At 44.2% G+C, this 20,371-nt stretch overlaps 1 protein-coding gene across 1 annotated transcript; it reads left to right on the plus strand.

Annotated features, from left to right (window-relative positions):
* The first annotated feature begins 707 nt into the window (after nt 1-707).
* LOC106609182 (branched-chain-amino-acid aminotransferase, cytosolic-like) lies at nt 708-18,011 on the plus strand. Its single transcript, XM_014207680.2, has 11 exons — nt 708-1,274; nt 2,141-2,200; nt 8,662-8,862; nt 9,799-9,909; nt 11,429-11,548; nt 11,780-11,940; nt 12,840-12,982; nt 13,483-13,568; nt 14,941-15,081; nt 15,365-15,439; nt 16,976-18,011. Exons 1-11 carry the CDS (start codon nt 1,224-1,226, stop codon nt 17,012-17,014), a joined length of 1,188 nt encoding a protein of 395 aa, XP_014063155.2. The 5' UTR covers nt 708-1,223; the 3' UTR covers nt 17,015-18,011.
* The last annotated feature ends 2,360 nt before the right edge of the window (nt 18,012-20,371 follow it).

Genomic DNA, 20,371 nt, shown 5'->3' on the forward strand with positions numbered 1-20,371 from the left:
ATTTTATGAGATTGGAGAACACATTAGGAGGGATCTTAGACTATTCCTCCATACAGGATATTTCCCAGTATCCTTTGTTTGCGCTTATGGACCACTCCATTCAATTCAAACCACAGGTTTTCAATGGGGTCAAAGTCCAGAGACTGAGATGGCAATTACAAAATGTTGATTTTGTGGTCAATTAACCATTCCTTTGTGGATTTTGATGGGCTGCGGCCAAGTTTAAGCCTCCTGGCAGAGGCAAACAGGTTTTTGTCTAAAATGTCCTGGTACTGGGTAAAGTTCATGATGCCATTGCCCTCAGCTCTGTCGTTGTTTGTCGTTTCATCAGCAAACTTGATAATTCAGTTGGAGTCGTGCGTGGCCACGCAGTCGTGGGCGAACAGGGAGTACAGATGGGGGCTAAGCACACACCCCTGGGGGGCCCCGTGCTGAGGATCAGCGTGGCGGAGGAGCTGTCGGCCCAACAGGAAGTCCAAGACCCAGTTGCACATGAATGAGTTCAGACCCAGGTGTGATAGGGCAGTGTGTAGTGCAGTGGCGATTGCATTGTCCGTGGATCTGTTGGGACGGTATGGAAATTGTAGGGGATCTGGAGTGTCGGGTAAGGTGGAGGTGATATGGTCCTTGACTAACCTCACAAAGCACTTCATGATGACAGAAGTAAGTGCTACAGGGCAATAGTCATTTAGTTCAGTTACCTTAGCTTGCTTGGGTACAGGAACAATGGTGAAAATCTTGAAGCATGTGCGGACAACAGACTGGGATAGGGAGAGATTGAATATGTCCATAATATACAAATAAAACAGCTTGTCTACGACTAATAATGGGAGGACAGTTGGACGTAAGCTACTGTAGTAAAAAGGACATATGCCTATATCCACACAAGCTTCTATAGATAACCTTATGGAAAATCTATGACAGCCCTGCTTGACAAAGCCCTGGTTAAGCCTTATAATGTAACTGTCCCATGTGCGTGAAGGTTTAGCATGACTGCTGTTCCACAATAACATTTGTCCCACAGTCCCACAGAATGTCATTCACCAAAAAGTGGCCAATACATTACACATTTGCAACGAGAACCAATTTTGTGGTTGGCCCAGGCACCTAGATCTAACATTATACAATGGGTTTGAAAGTGAACAAATTCATCTGTGAGCGGTTTAGGAGAGTGTGTTGGTGACAGAGAGCGAGTGCGCGACTTCGGTTGCGTATGATTCATCATGGCGAGTGTTACAGCCGTTCCCTCATCAGCGAACGCTCCATCTCTCAAGGTAAACGTCTTCTTTCCAGTAACCGAAAAACGGTCATGCTGGATCTCAACGCCACTGCTAACCTATACGTTATCGTTGCCTATTTCTGAAAATGACGGAATAAGAATTCCTGACGCAGGCGCACAATTCAATGCACTTGTTTCAACTGCGTCCGTTATATATATACTTTCATAAAAAATGATTTAACATATCTATATTGCCTAGCCCTATGTGTTTTGAGAAGGCAGCTGCAGCATATGATGACACATTTTATATAACTGCATCACGCCGACGACATGTTATTCGCATGTCGCTCTTATAACCAGCATGTCTATTTGTTAGCTGCCTACCAATGGCTCATAATAACTATAAGGGGTAATCAATGACGTTATTTCACAGTATTTACTGCATGATCACATGTTAAAATAGCTTGTATTATAGAATCTAAATCAACCACAATTATTGTTAGGATTATTATGCCTGTTATTATTATATGATTAGGCCTTTGCTTGTGGAGTAATGGTAGCCTAATATAAATGCAAGCCTTCAGTTCACCTGGCGACAGACTATCGTCTTGCTGCAGGTAAAATGAGCTCCTGTGCTGAGCAGAGCAGGGAATTTAACCCTCACAGACAAATACCTAGTCCTATCCTCATTCAATTCACGTTAGCAAACCTCACTGTTCTTTCCAACAACCCCATCTCTCCCTGCTCCCCATCCCATGCTGTTACCCATTATAATTTTAAAAGAACTAACCCTGTTACTCTCTCATTGTCTGAATACACTACCCGAGTGTGAATGTTTTAATAAGCTTAGGCTTATATGTAGTTGATTACATCCTATGTAAAGTTGTCATCTATATAAAGTTGTTTACAATGTCCTCCCAGGGCTCTGGTGATGATGTTTCCACCAGTAACGGCATGGAAGACAGCATCCACAGCTTCAAGGTAACGTTCTAATCATTTACCCTGTGGTATAATGCATAGCAATGAGCATTGTTCCTCGTTCATTTCAAGTGTGTGCAAAGGCATGTGGTACAGCAATGGTATTTTAACGTGGAACAGTTCAGATATTGCACATACTGCTACGTTAGGGAGTTTATATTGCACGTGAACTGCAATCACAAGACATTTGAAGTTTGTCAGTGCATGGCAAACTGGAGACGCCATTCCCTCTAACTGCCCACTTCAGTGTGCTGAATCAGATGAATCACTTGCCTTTAGTGAGGAGCCCAGCTGCACCATCTTGATGTTTCCTGGATATGATTCTGATATTCATAAAACCTCCCCTGGTTGTCAATCAAAAGGTCCAGATCACACCAACAGCATGGACACCTCCCCCCACCCACATGGCTCTCCTAATGCCTCTCAGTCCGTTAGATCCAACAAAAAAACACATCCCCCTACAGAAACAACAATACGGCCGCCTCAGCAAAACTGAGTCAAAGACATCCACCGGAGATCCTGAGATGTTCATTTTATAGATCCATGGGGGTTAACTCCTTTTGGGGCCCCTCGTTTGGCTTGTGCTCCCCAGACCCCTGTGCTAACCACATACTCAATGTTGTGGCCCTTTGTGGCCCTCAGAGAGGTATAGAGAAAGAGAAGGATGAGGGCCCTGGTCTATCTAGGAGGTCCTGTGTCGTCTCCACAGAGAATCCACTTTCCCAGATAACACTAAGCACCACCTGTCAATCAGGCTGTGACCTGTGATCTGCCACAGGCTTTAGCTCTGATGTACTCTGCTCTCTAACGTTGCACAGGGAGGAGACAGCCAGGCAGGCGGTAGTCGCAGGTGGTGATTTGGTGATTAGGAGAAAGAGAGGGGGAGAGAAAGGGGTGAGAGCGAGGAAGAGAAAGAGAGAGAGAGTTGTCATGGGCTGTGCAGGACCATTTTAAGATGTGGACATTCACGCCTGGATTAAGCCTGTTATTAATTAATCAACGTCTGAGAAAAGGGCCTCATAGATGCTTCATCCTCATAATTGCATCAGGTCTTTAGTCTTGAACTACAAGCACCTCTGTAGTACTGTATCTGAGCCTAGCTTGTGTACGCTATAGACCCCCGTGTTGTTACTGTACACACTTGTAGGAATCTGACTCCTGTTTTGGGACCCACCTGAGCTGGATGTAGAGTATTTATAGTTTGGTAATCCCTGACCAATGAAGCGTGTGATGTTACGCTGAACATGGATTACTTGGAACTCATTCACCTCACCTAAGTCGTGCTCTCTTGTGCAATTATATTAGTCAACAGAGTTATCAGGATCTCTGTAAATGGGCCTATCTCAGATTCTTCACAGCAGGTCAGAAGTGATTTGTCATGCGCTTCTTAAAAGATGTGTGTGAATTCTGAACTAATGAGAAGATATAGTCACTAGAAAATGTACTGTATTTTATCCAATTTTATCACACTGAAGTTTAAAATATCAATAGATCAGATTCATGGCTGGGTAAGTAAATGGCGATATTAGGCCAAAACATTGGTAACCAATGCTGTAGTCACAGTGTGACTGTGAGAAAGAGAGAGAGTAATCTGACAGTGCTCTCTCAGACTGTTGGCCAGCACTACCCCTCTGTAATCTGAGATTATGCAATGCTGCAACAGGTCTGCATTTACGCAGGCAGCCCAATTCTGATCTTTTTTCCTCTATTTGGTCTTTTGACCAATCCCTTCAGATCTTTTCTTGTGATACCTTTTTCAGTGCTGATTGGTCAAAATACCAATTAGTGAGAAAAAAGATCAGAATTGGGCTGCCTGTGTAAATGCAGTCCAGGAAGGGTAGATCTGAAACAGGCCTAATCCAGACAGGCACTGAGAGCAGAAAAACCACAGCAGAGCATTTGCCTTTAGCTACTGATCTAGACTAAATTTGGGTTAGGGTTAGGGTTAACCACCCTCATGGTTAAAGTTAGGATTGGGGGAGAGTTATCTGGTCCTAGAACTGTGGTAAAGGCAACTCCTACACTGAGAGCGGTTGTGTCAGGTGTCCTCTGTGGTTGTGTTTGTTTATTGAGTGGCTCATGTTCTTAGAAGTTAAAAGCCTGGAGTGTCCTCTACTGGCCAGTGGGAGAATTGCAGAACTATGAAGCGCCTGATGAGATACAGTGCATTTGGAAAGTATTCAGACCCCTTGACTTTTTCCACATTTTGTTACGTTACAGCCCTATTCTAAAATGGATTAAATCGTTTTTCCCCCTCATCAATCCACACACAATACCCCATAATGACAAAGCAAAAACAGTTTTTTAGACATTTTTGCTAATTTATAAAATAGGGAAAGGGAAAGGGGGATACCTAGTCAGTTGTACAACTGAACGCATTCAACTGAAATGTGTCTCACATTTACATAAGTAATCAGACCCTTTACTCAGTAATTTGTTGAAGCACCTTTGGCAGCGATTACAGCCTTGAGTCTTCTTGTGTATGACGCTACAAGCTTGGCACACCTGGCTCTCTCCGGATATACTGTCCCCGTCCATACAGCCAGCTGGGTTCTCAGTACATTGCGCAGACAGGAATACAGAACTCTCTGGGAGAAAGAAAGATGGTGGTGTATGTTTCATGATTAACTACTCATGTTGTGACTGTGATAACGTACAGAAACACAAGTTATTTTGTTCACCTGACCTAGAATACCTCACAAATCAAATGCAGTCCGTATTACCTCACAAGAGAATTCTCTTCGGTTATAGTTACAGTCGTGTATATTCCCCCTCAAGCCGATACCATGAAGGCCCTCAAGGAACTACACTGGACTTTGTGCAAACTGGAAACCACATATCCTGAAGGTGAACTTGTAAGGAAGTCTGTGTGTAGCTGGTGTATAGGGGTCAGGCGCAGGACAGCAGATATGAGTAAATAACCGTATTTTACTCAACATATAATAAATGCAATACAAAACAGAGCTCACAATAACGGACCTTCCTACATAGAAACAATCACTCACAAGAAAACATGGGGGAACAGAGGGTTAAATAATGAACATGTAATTGGGGGATTGAAACCAGGTGTGTAAGACAAAGACAAAACAAATGGAAAATGAAAAGTGGATCGGCGATGGTTAGAAGGCCAGTGACGTCGACCGCCGAACGCCGCCCGAACAAGGAGAGGGACCAACTTCGGCGGAAGTCGTGACAGAACTGCTCCCAAGGACTGTGGGCTCTCGTTCTCCGTGGCTGACATGAGTAAGACATTTAAGCGTGTTAACCCTCGCAATTCTGCCAGACCAGACGGTATCCTAGCCGCATCATCAGAGCATATGCAGACCAGCTGGCTGGAGTGTTTACGGACATATTCGATTTCTCCCTATCCCAGTCTGCTGTCCCCACTTGCTTCAAGATGTCCACCACTGTTCCTGTATCCAAGAAAGCGAAGGTTACTGAACTAAATGACCACCGCCCCGTAGCACTCACTTCTGTCATCATGAAGTGCTTTGAGAGGCTTAGTTAAGGATCATTTCACCTCCACCTTACCTGACTCCCTAGACCCACTATATATTTACATACCACCCCAATAGATCCACAGATGATGTAATCGCCATTGCACTGCACACTGCCCTATCTCATCTGGACAAGAGGAATTCCTATGTAAGAATGCTGTTCATTGATTATAGCTCAGCCTTCAACACCATAGTACCCTCCAAGCTCACCATTAAGCTCGGGGCCCTGGGTGTAAACCCCGCCCTTTGCAACTGGGTCCTGGACTTCCTGACGGGCCGCCCCCAGGTGGTGAAGGTAGGAAACAACACCTCTATTACACTGATCCTCAACACAGGGGCCCCACAAGGGTGCGTGCTCAGCCCCCTCCTGCACTCCCTGTTTAACCTTGACTTCATGGCCACGCACGCCTCCAACTCAATCATCAAGTTTGGAAAATAACCTCAACGTTAACAAAATGAAAGAACTAATCAACAGAGAGAGAACGCACCTTTTCACATCGGCGGGACCGCAGTGGAGAAGGTGAAAAGCTTCAAGCTCCTCGGCGTACACATCACTGATAATCTGAAATGGTCCACCCACACAGACAGTGTAGTAAAGAAGGCTCAACAGCAAAATTCATCTTGGCCCCTAACAACCTCACAAACCTTTACAGATGTACAATTGAGAGCATCCTGTCGGGCTGTATCACTGCCTGGTACGGCAACTGCACCGCCCGTAACCGCAGAGCTCTCCAGAGGGTGGTGCAGTCTGCCCAACGCATCACCGGGGCACACTACCTGCCCTCCAGGAAACCTACAGCACCCGATGTCACAGGAAGGACAAAAAGATCATCAAGGACATCAACCACCCGAGTCACGGCCTGTTCACTCCACTATCATCCAGAAGGCGAGGTCAGTACAGGTGCATCAAAGACGGGGCCGAGAGACTGAAAAACAGCTTCTATCTCAAGGCCATCAGACTGTTAAATAGCCATCACTAGCCGGCTACCACCCGGTTACTCAACCCTGCAACTTAGAGGCTGCTTCCCTATGAACATAGACATGGAATCACTGGTCACTTTAAATGGAACACTAGTCACTTTTAAATATGTTTACATACTGTTTTACTCATTTCAAATGTATATACTGTACTCTACTGTATTTTAGTCAATGCCACTCAGACATTGCTCATCCTAATATTTATATATGTCTTAATTCCATTATTTTACTTTGAGATTTGTGTGTACTGTTGTCAATTGTTAGATACTTCTGCACTGCTGGAGCTAGGAACACAAGCATTTCGCTACACCTGCAAAAACATCTGCTTAAAATGGGTACGTGACCAATAAAATTCGATTTGATTTGATTTAGGGAGTTTCTCCCATTCTTCTCTGCAGATCCTCTCAAGCTATGTCAGGTTCGATGTGGAGTGTCGCTGCACAGCTATTTTCAGGTCTCTCCAGAGATGTTAGATCGGGTTCAAGTCCAGGCTCTGGCTAGGCCACTCAAGGACATTCAGAGACTTGTCCTGAAGCCACTCCTGCGTTGTCCTGACTGTGTGCTTAGGGTCGTTGTCCTATTGGAATGTGAACCTTCAACCCCGGTCTGAGGTCCTGAGTGCTCTGAGGCAGGTTTTCATCAAGGATCTCTCTGGACTTTGCTCCATTCATCTTTCCCTCGATCCTGACTTGTCTCGCAGTACCTGCCGCTGAAAAACATCCCCACAGCATGATGCTGCCACCGCCATGCTTCACCGTAGGGATGGTGCCTGATTTCCTCCAGACGTGACGCTTGGAATTCAGGAAAAAGAGTTCATCAGAACAGAGAATCTTGTTTTAGATGCCTTTTGGCAAACTCCAAGCGGGCTGTCATGTGCCTTTTACTGAGGAGTGGCTTCCGACTGGCCACTCTACCATAAAGGCCTGATTGGTGGAGTGCTGAAAAGATGGTTGTCCTTCTGGAATGTTCTCCCATCTCCACAGAGGAACCTTGGAGCGCTGTCAGAGTGACATTCAGGTTCTTGGTCACCTCCCTGACCAAGGCCCTTCTTCCCCGATTGCTCGTTTTGGCCAGTCGGCCAGGTCTAGGAAGAGTCTTGCTGGTTCCAAACTTCTTCCCATTAAGAATGATGGAGGCTGTGTTCTTGGGGACCTGCAATGCTGCAGAAGTGTTTTGGTACCCTTCCCTAGATCTGTGCCTCAACATAATCCTGTCTTGAAGCTCTAAGGACAAATCCTTTGACCTCCTGGCTTGGTTTTTGCTCTGACAGTGTCAACTGTGGGACCTTATATCGACAGGTGTGTGCCTTTCCAATTCATGTCCAATCAATTGAATTTACCACAGGTGGACTCGAAGTTGTAGAAACAAGGATGATCAATGGAAACAGGATGCACCTGAACTCAATTTCGAGTCTCATAGCAAAGGGTCTGAATACTTATGTAAATAAGGTATTTCTGTTTGTCATTTTAATTAATTTGCAAAAATGTCTAAAAACCTGTTTTCACTTTGTCTTTATGGAGTATTGTGTGTATATTGATGAGGATTTTTATTTATTGAATGAATTTTAGAATTTGGATGTAACGTAACAAAAGTTTACGTTACTGTACAATGGCGAAGGTGCCTAAAGATGTCGGAATTCAGGTATGACGTCATTGTTTTTAGCACTATACACATAATTTTTAAAACTACGGCACACGACATGGTTCAATGCGCCAATATATCACCACCAACAACTTTTTCTAAATGCCGGCATCTTGGAGCTAGAATTGGGATCATGTCGGCCTACACTGTACTAATGATGATACAAAAATGAACACAGAATGAATTCACTTTGAAATGTCCCCAAAGTACTCCTTTATCAAATGGGCATTGTTTTGACCTATACATTTTACAACAGTGTTTGTGGACAATGACATACAGTATATTACACCTAAAGCAGTGTGTATAATGAATTTACTTCTAAACCATGTTCTCTATATTCCCCCCCAGGTAGCTGATCTGGTCATTGAGCTGTCCCAGACCCACAAGGCCAAACCTGACCTGACCAATCTGGTGTTTGGAACTGTGTTTTCTGACCACATGCTGACCATAGAGTGGACCAACGCTGGAGGCTGGCAGAAGCCTCACATCAAGCCCTTTGGTAACCTGTCTCTCCACCCGGCCTGCTCAGCCATGCACTACGCTGTGCAGGTAGGAAACGCCACCTTGTTAGGCCTTGTTAGAAAGTTAATGTATCTCACGCTCATGCTGTCCATTCTTGCTGCCCACCTGATAGTACTGAAGACTACAGTAGAAATATGTTGGTAGATTTATGACATACATTACATTTTTTATGTATTTATTTTGTACTAAAATAACTTAGGCAATCTATATGTATTTTAAATAGGTCTAATAACATGAATTAATTCAAGGATATAAAAAAGCAGTAGGAGGCAAAGTTAAAGGTGCAAAATCAGGTGCCGGTTCATTAAACTATAGTGTTCGAAAATGAATGAAATATAAATGAAAATGAAATATTAACAAAACATGTGCAAAACGACTGTCAAAACAAACGAAAAGTCTGAAAAGGTCCCAAATGAAAAGGAATAGGCTTAAGCAGGCATGTGTAGCTAATGTAATGTACTTGGCACAGGAGGGGTTTAACAGGCTCTAACCAGCCTACCAATGAGCAATTCCAACACTGGTGAAAATGTACAGGTCAGCATCTACACTACAATTATGTATAGGACCTTCCCCATGGTCTTCACATCTTACAGCCCCAATTTCAGTGTCTTCAATCAGGAAACAGACTGTGCTGCTGAGATGCTGAGAGTTTGTGCTGAGAGCTTAAGATGAATGTACTACACTTTAATTGTAGCTCTGATAAGAATAGGCACAGCTAGGATAGTTGAAGGACAGTGGATTGGACATAAATGGCCAACACAGGTACGCTCATATGTACTGAAACTTACTATCACACACACATAGGTTCAGGAAGCCAATTTCACATTCTGGACCTCATTCATTATGTTTACATTTACATGTTAGTATATTCACTCTGTTGAGAGAATGACTAGAGGTCAGTGGTTCTCTCCTGTCAGCCAGTCTTAACCCCTGTCTCTTTCCTCTCCTCTGTTCTGTGGTCAGTTGTTTGAGGGTATGAAGGCATACCGAGGTACTGATGACAAAGTCCGTCTCTTCAGACCCATGCTCAACATGAACCGTATGGCCAAGTCTGCAGAGAGGGCCTGCCTGCCGGTAAGAACACATACAGGCAATGGTACTGAACAAAAAGTTCAGAATTACATCCCTGTTAGTGAGCATTTCTCCCTTGCCAAGGTAATCCATCCATCTGACAGGTATAGCATATCAAGAAGCGGATTAAACAACATGATCATTACGCAGGTGAACCTTGTGCTGGGGACAATAAAAGCCCACTCACAGTGCCACATATGTATCAAGTTTTGACGGAGCATGTAATTGGCATGCTGACTGCACTAATGCCCACCGGAGCTGTTGCCAGAGAATTTAATGTAAATTTTTTTCTACCATAAGTCGCTTCCAACGTTGTTTTAGAGAATTTGGCAGTACGTCCAACCGCCCTCACAACCGCAGACCATGTGTATGGTGTCGTGTGGGTGAGCGGTTTGCTGACGTCAACATTATGAACAGAGGGCCCCATGGTGGCGGTGGGATTATGGTATGGGCAGGCATACTGTACGCTATGGACAACAAACACAATTGCATTTTATCGATGCCATTTGAATGCACAGAGATACCGTGACGAGAACCTGAGGCCCATTGCCGTGCCATTCATCTGCCGCAAACACCTCATGTTTCAGCCTGATAATGCACGGCCCCATGTCACAAGGATCTGTACACAATTCCTGGAAGCTGAAAATGTCCCAGTTCTTCCATGGCCTGCATACTCACCAGACATGTCACCCATTGAGCTGTTTGGGATGCTCTGGATCGACGTGTACCACAGCATGTTCTAGTTCCTGCCAGTATCCAGCAACTTCACACAGCCATTGAAGAGGAGGGGGACAACATTCCACAATCAACAGCCCGATCAACTCTATGTGAAGAAGATGTGTCGCACTGCATGAGGCAAATGGTGGTCACACCAGATACTGACTTATTTTCTGATCCACGCCCCTACCTTTTTTTTTTTAAAGGTATCTGTGACCTACAGATGAATATCTGTATTCCCAGTCATGTGAAATCCATAGATTAGGGCCCAAGGATTGTTTTTCAAATGTATTTATTTTTTATTTCACCTTTATTTAACCAGGTAGGCAAGTTGAGAACAAGTTCTCATTTACAATTGCGACCTAGAAATGACTGATTTCCTTATATGAACTGTGACTCAGTAAAATATTTGACATTTTTGCATGTTGCGTTTATATTTGTGTTCAGTATAGATACAGTGTCTAGTATCTACAGTGTATCATATCATGTAAAGTACAAGACTGGAACAATGTTCCCCAGTACATCAACAAAATTGCTTTTCCTACTAGTACTGACTTTGCAGATAACTAATTAATTGAGAAAAATGTACTTACTACGACTGTGGTATGTGGCTGTCTCACTAAGCTATCTTAAGATGAATGCACTAACTTTAAGTCACTCTGGATAAGAGAGTGTGCTAAATGACTTTCTGTAGTGTCTGCGGCAGTCACTGAATGTTCTGTTTGTTCATATTTTTGTCCCATTTCTCCTTTCCCGGCTCAACCTCCCATTTTCCCTCTCTCCATCTCCCCCCTCCCTCCTCCAGGCCTTTGACAGGGCAGAGTTGGTAGAGTGTATCAGGAGGCTGGTACAGGTGGATCGGGAGTGGGTACCCCAGTCAGACTCTGCCAGTCTCTACATCCGACCCACCTTCCTGGGTACTGAGGTGAGGAGATGACCAACCAACCACTCTCTGTCTCCTTCTGTGAGGGACTGTCTCATTCACTCTCATATGCTGTGACAGGGCTCTCCCTCTGTCTAGCTTCCCCTATACTTGTTGGTGAAGTAGTAATCATTAAGTTGTGAAGAGCTCAAGAGTATGTCAACTATTGGCATGTGTGTGTGTGTGTGTGTGTGTGTGTGTGTGTGTGTGTGTGTGGCCTGTGTCCCTTCCTAGCGGTCTCTAGGAGTGAAGAAGCCGTCCCATGCTCTACTTTATGTGATCCTGAGTCCTGTTGGTTCTTTCTTCAGTACAGGAGCTAAACCTGTCTCTCTCTGGGCCGACTCCAAATACATCAGAGCCTGGAGAGGAGGGACAGGAGATTGTAAGATGGGAGGGTAGGGGAGGGACTGGAGACTGTAAGATGGGAGGGTTAGAGGGACTGGAGACTGTAAGATGGGAAGGTTAGAGGGACTGGAGACTGTAAGATGGGAAGGTTAGAGGAAGGACTAAAGACTGTAAAATGGGAGGGTTATAGGAGAGTTAGAGGAGGGACTAGAGACTGTAAAATGGGAGGGTTAGAGGAGGGACTGGAGACTGTAAGAGGGGAGGGTTAGAGGAGGGACGGGAGACCGTAAGAGGGGAGGTTTAGAGGAGGGACTGGAGACTGTAAGATGGGAGGGTTAGAGGAGGGACTGGAGACTGTAAGATGGGAGGGTTAGAGGAGGGACTGGAGACTGTAAAATGGGAGGGTTAGAGGAGGGACTGGAGACCGTAAGAGGGGAGGTTTAGAGGAGGGACTGGAGACTGTAAGATGGGAGGGTTAGAGGAGGGACTGGAGACTGTAAGATGGGAGGGTTAGAGGAGGGACTGGAGACTGTAAGATGGGAGGGTTAGAGGAGAGACTGGAAACTGTAAAATATCCAACATATCACCAGATAGGATTGAATTTGGTTACTGCACCCTTTGAGTAAAGGAAGATCAGACATGGTAGTATTCTTTTGAAATGCAGTAAAAATGCTTGCTTTGCAATGTGTGGTACTAATTTATCCTGACCCTAATATTCCCACCCTGCCAACAGTACTAATACAGCTTTACACCAGATTCAACTCTAAAGAGCTTTGGATTTCATTGTGACACGATTTATGTACAGTACACAATAAGATCACACGCTAGTTAACTCTTACGAACGGAACAGTGTCAAATCATTTGGATTACGACACATGGAATTATAATGTAAACGGACAGCTCTCGTTTGTGGATTAAAATGAACATGAACATGGTGGTTTGTTTACAGGAACTATGGAGCGTCTATCTACGCCCAGCATGAAGCAGTGGATTATGGGTGCCAGCAGGTCCTCTGGCAGTACGGAGACGACCATCAAATCACAGAGGTCGGATCCATGAACATGTTCCTCTTCTGGAATAATGAGAATGGAGGTAATCATGATCACTTTCAGTGTCATGGCCAATGAGATTAGAGATAATACCTTTGCCTTAATCGGGCTATTGCAATTGGACAAGGCCAAAGGAAATATAGGTTGCGTTCCCATGTTCAGACATTCCATGCATCAACCAATGGTTGCATGCCACACCATTTCTAGAACATATGACGTGGTTAGCTGATACTTAAAATACCTATCTAGGCATTGTAAGATCTGGCATGCGTCAGCAACGTCTGAGCGGGGGAACACGACCATCCTCTTCTGGATCTGTTGATGTGGACATAATGTTACCGAACAGGAAACTGATCTTTGTGTCTGATTGTACAGCACCGACATCTAGTGGTTCGAGTGTATATCACCGCAGCTGCAGTCTTACATAGCCAGTGCTGTTCTTCACCTCTTCTCTTATCTCTGTAAACTGGGTCAGATTGGATATTCCATTGACACTAAATGATCTGTTTAATTCATTTGTTCATCCAACGTTTTTCTCTCCAGAGGAGGAGCTGGCAACGCCCCCTCTGGATGGACTAATCCTACCTGGGATCACGCGGCAGAGCATCCTGGAACTGACCAGGAAATGGGTATGAGAGAGAGAGAATGAATATACAGTACATTTAACATGTATGCAGACCCCTTGACTTTTTCCATATTTTGTTACATTATAACCTTATTCTAAAATGGATTAAATCGTTTTTCCCCCTCATTAATCTACACACAGTACCCCACAATGACAAAGCAAAAACAGGTTTTTAGATTTTTTTTGCAAATTAGGGCTATCTTCTGTATACCACCCCTACCTTGTCACAACACAACTGATTGGCTCAAACGCATTAAGAAGGAAAAAAATTCCACAAATTAACTTTTAACAAGGCACACCTGTTAATTGAAATGCATTCCAAGTGACTACCTCATGAAGCTGGTTGAGAGAATGCCAAGAGTGTGCAAAGCTGTCATCAAGGCAAAGGTGGCTACTTTGAAGAATCTAAAATCTAAAACATGTTTTGATTTGTTTAACACTTTTTTGGTTACTACATGATTCCATATGTGTTATTTCATAGTTTTGATGTCTTCACTATTATTCTACAATGTAGAAAATAGTAAAAATAAAGAAAAACCCTGGAATGAGTAGGTGTGTCCAAACTTTTGACTGATACTGTATATAGAGAGGGTAAGAGGGGGGCAAGTACAATGTGTTCTCTAAGGGTAAGACATAAGATAGTTGAACAACAAAACAAGCTAGGGGGCAAGAGAAAGATAGAGGGTTGAACTTGCCATGGCACTCTGGGTTTAATTAAGGGAAAGATGGATTTGACACTCACATGGACATACCACCAGGGGTAATTAGATCTGCTACAGGGGCATAGGCACTATACCAGTGGCTATCACTGGCCATTAAACCAGTAGCCTGGTTGCCAGATCAGATACATGTATAGTATGACAAGGAATCTTGGAGGACGTGGCTAAAGCACAGGCAGATCTGGCAACTAAGATGCCACAGTAGGGTGTGTGTGTGTGTGTGTGAGAGAGAGAGGGAGAGAGAGAGAGAGCGAGAGAGAGAGAGAGAGAGAGAGAGAGAAGGGCTCTCCAGCCCTATTCTTGGAGAGCTACCGTCCAGTAAGTTTTCACTCCAACCCTAATCTAGCACACCTTATTTGAATAGCTAGTTGATAAGATGAATCAGGTAAGATACCACTGGGGTTGGAGTGAAAACCTACAGGAGGTTAGCTCACCAGGAACAGGGTTGGAGATCCCTGATATATATAGAGAGAGATATATAGGGAGAGAGTGAAATATTGTGCAGAATGCAGGAAGTCTTCAGCAGAGATGAGAAGCTAAGCGTTTACAGAAGCCTGCCCTTGTATGAGTTTCATTATATATATTTTCCTCCTCCACTTCCCTATCTCCTCATCCACCTCCCTATCTCCTCATCCACCTCTCCCTCTCCTCTTCTAGGGGGAGTTTAAGGTGTGTGAGCGGTACCTGACCATGGCAGACCTGCGCTGTGCTCTGAAAGAGGGCCGAGTTAAGGAGATGTTTGGCTCTGGTACTGCATGTGTGGTCAGTCCTGTGGGACGCATACTCTACCAGGGAGAGGTACACAACCACAACTCACTACCCTTAAAACATATGGATGAATGAATGGATGGATGGATGACTGAATGAATGGATGGATGAATGAATGGATGGATGACTGAATGGATGGATGAATGAATGGATGGATGACTGAATGGATGGATGAATGATGCAATCAAGAAAGCAATCAAAACATTTGAATCAAGCACTTTCATGTTTAACACTTTGTCATAAACCGCTGAACAGCTACTCCAGAAAGTAGTATTTTTAAACTCTGTGTGTGTGTGTGTGTGTGTGTCTGTAGAACCTACACATCCCCTGCCAGGAGGATTTCCCCCAGCTCGCCTCTAGACTGAGAAAGGAGCTCACAGATATACAGGTAAGGTGGTCACAGACATCAATTCAACATCTATTCCACGTTGGTTCAACGTCACTTAATTCAACCAGTGTGTGCCCAGTGAGACAGGTGTAACAGAGGTAGATTGTATTGTAACCTCCACTCGCTCTATCAAATTGGAACCTTTTCGGAGGTGCAACTGGCTAAGAAGTTGTCGAGTCGGCGGTCACGTGTGTTTTTGCGAAGCGGTGGATCACTCATTTGAGCCCAGCAAGTGGACAGCAAGTGGAATACCTTTGCTAGTGGGGGTGTTAAACTGAGTGGGTCATTCATTCAGTGTAGATCTTTCTCAGTATCTTTCTCTCTCTCTGTCTGGCCGTCTCTCCGTCACGTCTGTGAGTTTGTGTTCATCTCTGCCTCGTATAATTTCACCCTGTCGGGGCTAGGTCAGGTGATTATCGTTTGCCCTCTAAATCTCCTCATTGCCACGGCTTTGTGTGAGAGCTTGCGTGTGTCTCCTCTTCCCAACCACTAGTGCCGTGTGTGTATCCGTGTGTGTGCGTGCCTGCCTGCCTGTGTGTGTAAACCTTATCTGAGCGTATGTGTGGCCCTAGCGATAGCTTCTCTCCCCCCTGTAGCTCATTGTGGCGCCGACACACAGCCAGACAGAGGAGATAGGAGGAGGTTCATGTAGTAATGGCTGGGCAGGGATGGGAGATAGAGCAGACACACAGTCCTGAAAGCTCTCATTAAGATGCCTGCTGTAATTACACAAACCTAATTATTGTCTCGGACTTTGTGATCAAAGCCAAGATGCTGCAAATGACGCTGCTTGACAGAGAGAGAGAGAGAGAGAGAGAGAGAGAGAGAGAGAGAGAGAGAGAGAGAGAGAGAGAGAGAGAGAGAGAGAGAGAGAGAGAGAGAGAGCGAGAGAGAGAGAGAGAGAGAGAGAGAGAGAGAGAGAGAGAGAGAGAGAGAGAGAGAGAGAGAGCCTAATGAACAATAACATCGACAAAATGCACAAAAAAAACTCCAGCCTGATGTTAAATCTGTTGACATTTAATTTGGATGAGAAACAGAACGGCGTCCGCCTCCCCAAGAAGAAGACATTGGGCACAAACAAACGCGTTGTCTAAGACGAGGGGAGCGAGGGATGAGAAGAGGGATGAAAGATGGGTTTACTAACACGGTCCTCCGTTTCTCTTTCATGTTAATTACAAATTGCATTGCTTTTGTTTCTCTTTGCGGGCGCTTATTTATTTTCACGACTCTGTCCATTAGAACTAATTTGCAACATGAGACGTAAATAATTGGATTTGTCTCCGCGGTTGTCGCAGTTCAGGAACATTCTGTTTTGATTTTGGTCGTTGTTTTGTGTGTGGCTGAGTTCGCAAGATTTCTTGGGATATTTGTTTTTTTTTTGTTTTGTGTTTTCGGTTGCGCCATTTCACTGTGTTGTAGGCAAGGAGTTAAAACAGTTTGTGACTGCTACTGTAATTGTTGGCCTGTGCTTTTATGCCTGTTTGACCCCAGTTTAACCTTTGACCTTCTGATGATCTTTTCTCTCCTTGGTCACAGTACGGCCGGACCCAGAGTGACTGGTCTGTCCTCGTGTAACCAAGACACAGTGGTGTGGGTATCTGGGACAAGCACACACAAACCGTATATGCATATACGCAGACATACATGCACACACACACACGTGTAACCTCTATATCAGTACAATGTTGTATGTGGGTAAGCTCTTTTAAATGTGCAATAATCTTTCTCAGATTGCAGTATACTGGATGTTCAGTTTGAAGTCCCATCGGGTCAGTAGCAATATTATTCCACTCTAAGTCTGCTCAAAATGTGCACGACTTCCCCGTTCACACGCCCTGCCCTGCGCAGAACTGACCCACAGACGGTGCAGATCTCAACAGTCTGCCCTGGTGTGTCAGCCCTGCTAAAGGGTTCACTAAAATATGACCAGCAGAAGATTGAGAGGAGTAACGTTAGCAATGAATAGAGCGTTTTAGAATTTTATTTTCGAACAAATATAACAGTTTTAAAGTGAGCTTAAATGGCGGACCAAGTTTCTCAAGGAAAGCACTTTAGTACTGCTTAAAGAGAAGGATGAATGAATTCTAAGAGGGCACTGGAAATAACCCTTGATATAGCAGAGTGAGAGAGATCCCTGACGTCTGAAGCTTGGAACCTAGAGTGGTAGAATGATACACAAACCACTGGTATCAAAGAAAGCACAAGTCGAAGTAGCACTACAAGCAGTAGTAATATCATTCCATGCCAGTTGCTGTACGCGAACAAGTGTGTGGCGTTTAATGTCAAAATGTATGCTATATCTACGATCTGTTGATAGTGATATCTAATCAAACATAATGCTGGCCGTTTGTGTGGTGATGTACTATCGGACCAATGTCTGTAATTTACTGTTGACCTGTATCGCCTTGATTGACAGATATCTCTCTATCTGTACCTAGAAAGTGAAGCACAATATCTGTTTTATGTCAAGTTCTATATATACTTAGATGGAAGAGATATATTTATGTCATCGATGCAATGCGTCCAGTGATACAATATTGCCTGTTCTGTTGATCCAAATAATAAATACGCACCAAAACATTTGTGTCTACTGCATTATGTTCAGTACAGTGTGTGTGTGTGTGTGTGTGTATGTGTTTTTGTGAGTGTGTACCCTTGTGTGTGTGGTTCCCCAGGGCAGGGCCCATGGTTCCTGGCTGAGCTGCCTCCCAGTGAAAATAGGGCTGTTTGGTGCTGGTTCCAGCCCTGTGCCCTGTGGCAGGCTGGTATAGCGCCCAGCACACACATCTCACCAACTTACCCCATGGTACAGCTCCCAGCTCCCAAGGCCTTAGATACAGTACTTTTCCCCTTGCACTGTAGTCCTTTTTAACTGGCTGTTGATCGCATGCAGGACAGGAAACTGTAAACAAATTCCCCAACATATGCCTGTTTGCAGGAGCATACTTCTCCTTTCCATCCCATCTCCTTCTCCCTCTTCTCCCTCTTGACTCTGAGGATATATCTCATCTCCCTCTATTCTCTCTCTCTTCTCTCTCTTAGTCCTCTCCATCATCTCTTTCTTTTCTCTCCTTCCCCTCTTTATTGTCACTCTTCTTCTGTTTTCTTCATTGCCTCCCTGCAGAGTGCCTTGGAGCTAGGAGCTTACACCCACCCACCCACCCCTCTCTCTCTCTCTCTCTCTCTCTCGCTCTCTCTCTCTCTCTTTCTATTCAATTTTCAATTTAAGGGCTGTATTGGCATGGGAAACATATGTTTACATTGCCAAAGCAAGTGAAATAGTTAATAAACAAAAGTGAAATAAACAATACAAAATGAACAGTAAACATAACACAAAAGTTTCAAAAGAATAAAGACATCCCTCTCTGTCTGTCTCACTTACACCCCAGGGTGGTATCTTAGTTTCCAGATCTGCCTGTGCTTTAGCCAAGTCCTCCAATTTTCCTTGTCAAGCTATATATATGTACCTGATCTTGTAGTGTTTTTGTGGATTGTAGTATACTGTAGTATTTACTGTAGTGTTTTTGCGGACTGAAGTATTTACTGTAGTGTTTTTGCAGACATTACTGTAGTATTTACTGTAGTGTTTTTGTTTTATTATCTTTGACATAGAATACTAAAAGAAAATGTTTCGTAACCTGTAGGTCAGTAGGACTGAGTTCTGAACGGAGAGTGAAGCTTCTGCTCTTTTCTATAACCTGTAGGGAACACAATATATGGTCTATACTTGGAATGTAGGTTTCTCACTTATGTGTGCCACAAACTGGGATATGGGGGAGGGAAATGGGCAAGGTATATGCAAATTAAATACTGTAGTATTTACTATAGTATTTTCTGTGTGTGTTTTTGCGGACTGTAATGTTTTTGCAGACATTACTGTAGTATTTACTACTGAGTGTTTTTGCTGATAATACTGTCGTTTTTACTATAGTATTCTCCAGTATACTACAACATTCTATACTAAGTACTACACATTATTGAGGGATACTAGTGTGTAGTATAATATTCTACAGTATACTAAAGTTTACTACAGAATTCTATACTAAGTACTGTAGTTTTCTATAGTAGACTGTAGTATTTTTTCATGTGGGTCTCCTGGGGTGTCGTTGCCCTACACCCAGGGACAAGCAAGGACCCTGTCCACCCTCCTCCTCTCTTCTCCTCCTCTCCTCCTCCTCTCAGCCTGAAGATAAGATGATGTTTTAATTGTCACATCTTATTTAGACAGCAGTGACATTCACTAGGGGACAGCACAGAGTGGAGGGGCGGGCCAGAGTAATCAGAGGAGATGAGAGGGAGAAGAGGGAGAGAAAGAGAGAGATAGAGAAAGAAACCGCTGGCGCCCAGTCATCAAGCAGCTGCAGCAAGCGGAATTTAGCTCTGAGCACTCTCCCTCCCCCTGTCGTTTTTCTCATCGCCGCTCCTCCTCTCCCACCGCCAGGGCATGATCTGATTTGACAAGCACGACGCTGTCATCTTGAGTTTGTCCAATTTGAAATGCTAATTAATGAACTCGCAGCCACTTTGTGTTTCGTTTCGCTCGCCGCTGTTGTTTGTCTTTGCCATTTGTCTTCTCTTTACCCTTTCTCCTTCCCCTCTGCTCTTTCTTAGGCTGGAACTTCAGACCCTGGTCTGTGTCTGAGACGCAGATAGTGGAGGAAGATGGTATCGGGGTATTTGGCACCATGATGAGTCACACAGGGTCGGGGACAAACAGGCGTCACGATTGAGACAAACAGAGGTGTCACGATTGAGACAAACGGAGGCGTCACGATTGAGACAAACAGAGGTGTCACGATTGAGACAAACAGAGGCGTCATGATTGAGACAAACAGAGGTGTCACGATTGAGACAAACAGAGGTGTCACGATTGAGACAGAGGTGTCACGATTGAGACAAACAGAGGTGTCACGATTGAGACAAACAGAGGTG

The sequence above is a fragment of the Salmo salar genome, chromosome ssa07 (genome assembly GCF_905237065.1).
Source record: "Salmo salar chromosome ssa07, Ssal_v3.1, whole genome shotgun sequence".
NCBI classification, from domain to species: domain Eukaryota; kingdom Metazoa; phylum Chordata; class Actinopteri; order Salmoniformes; family Salmonidae; genus Salmo; species Salmo salar.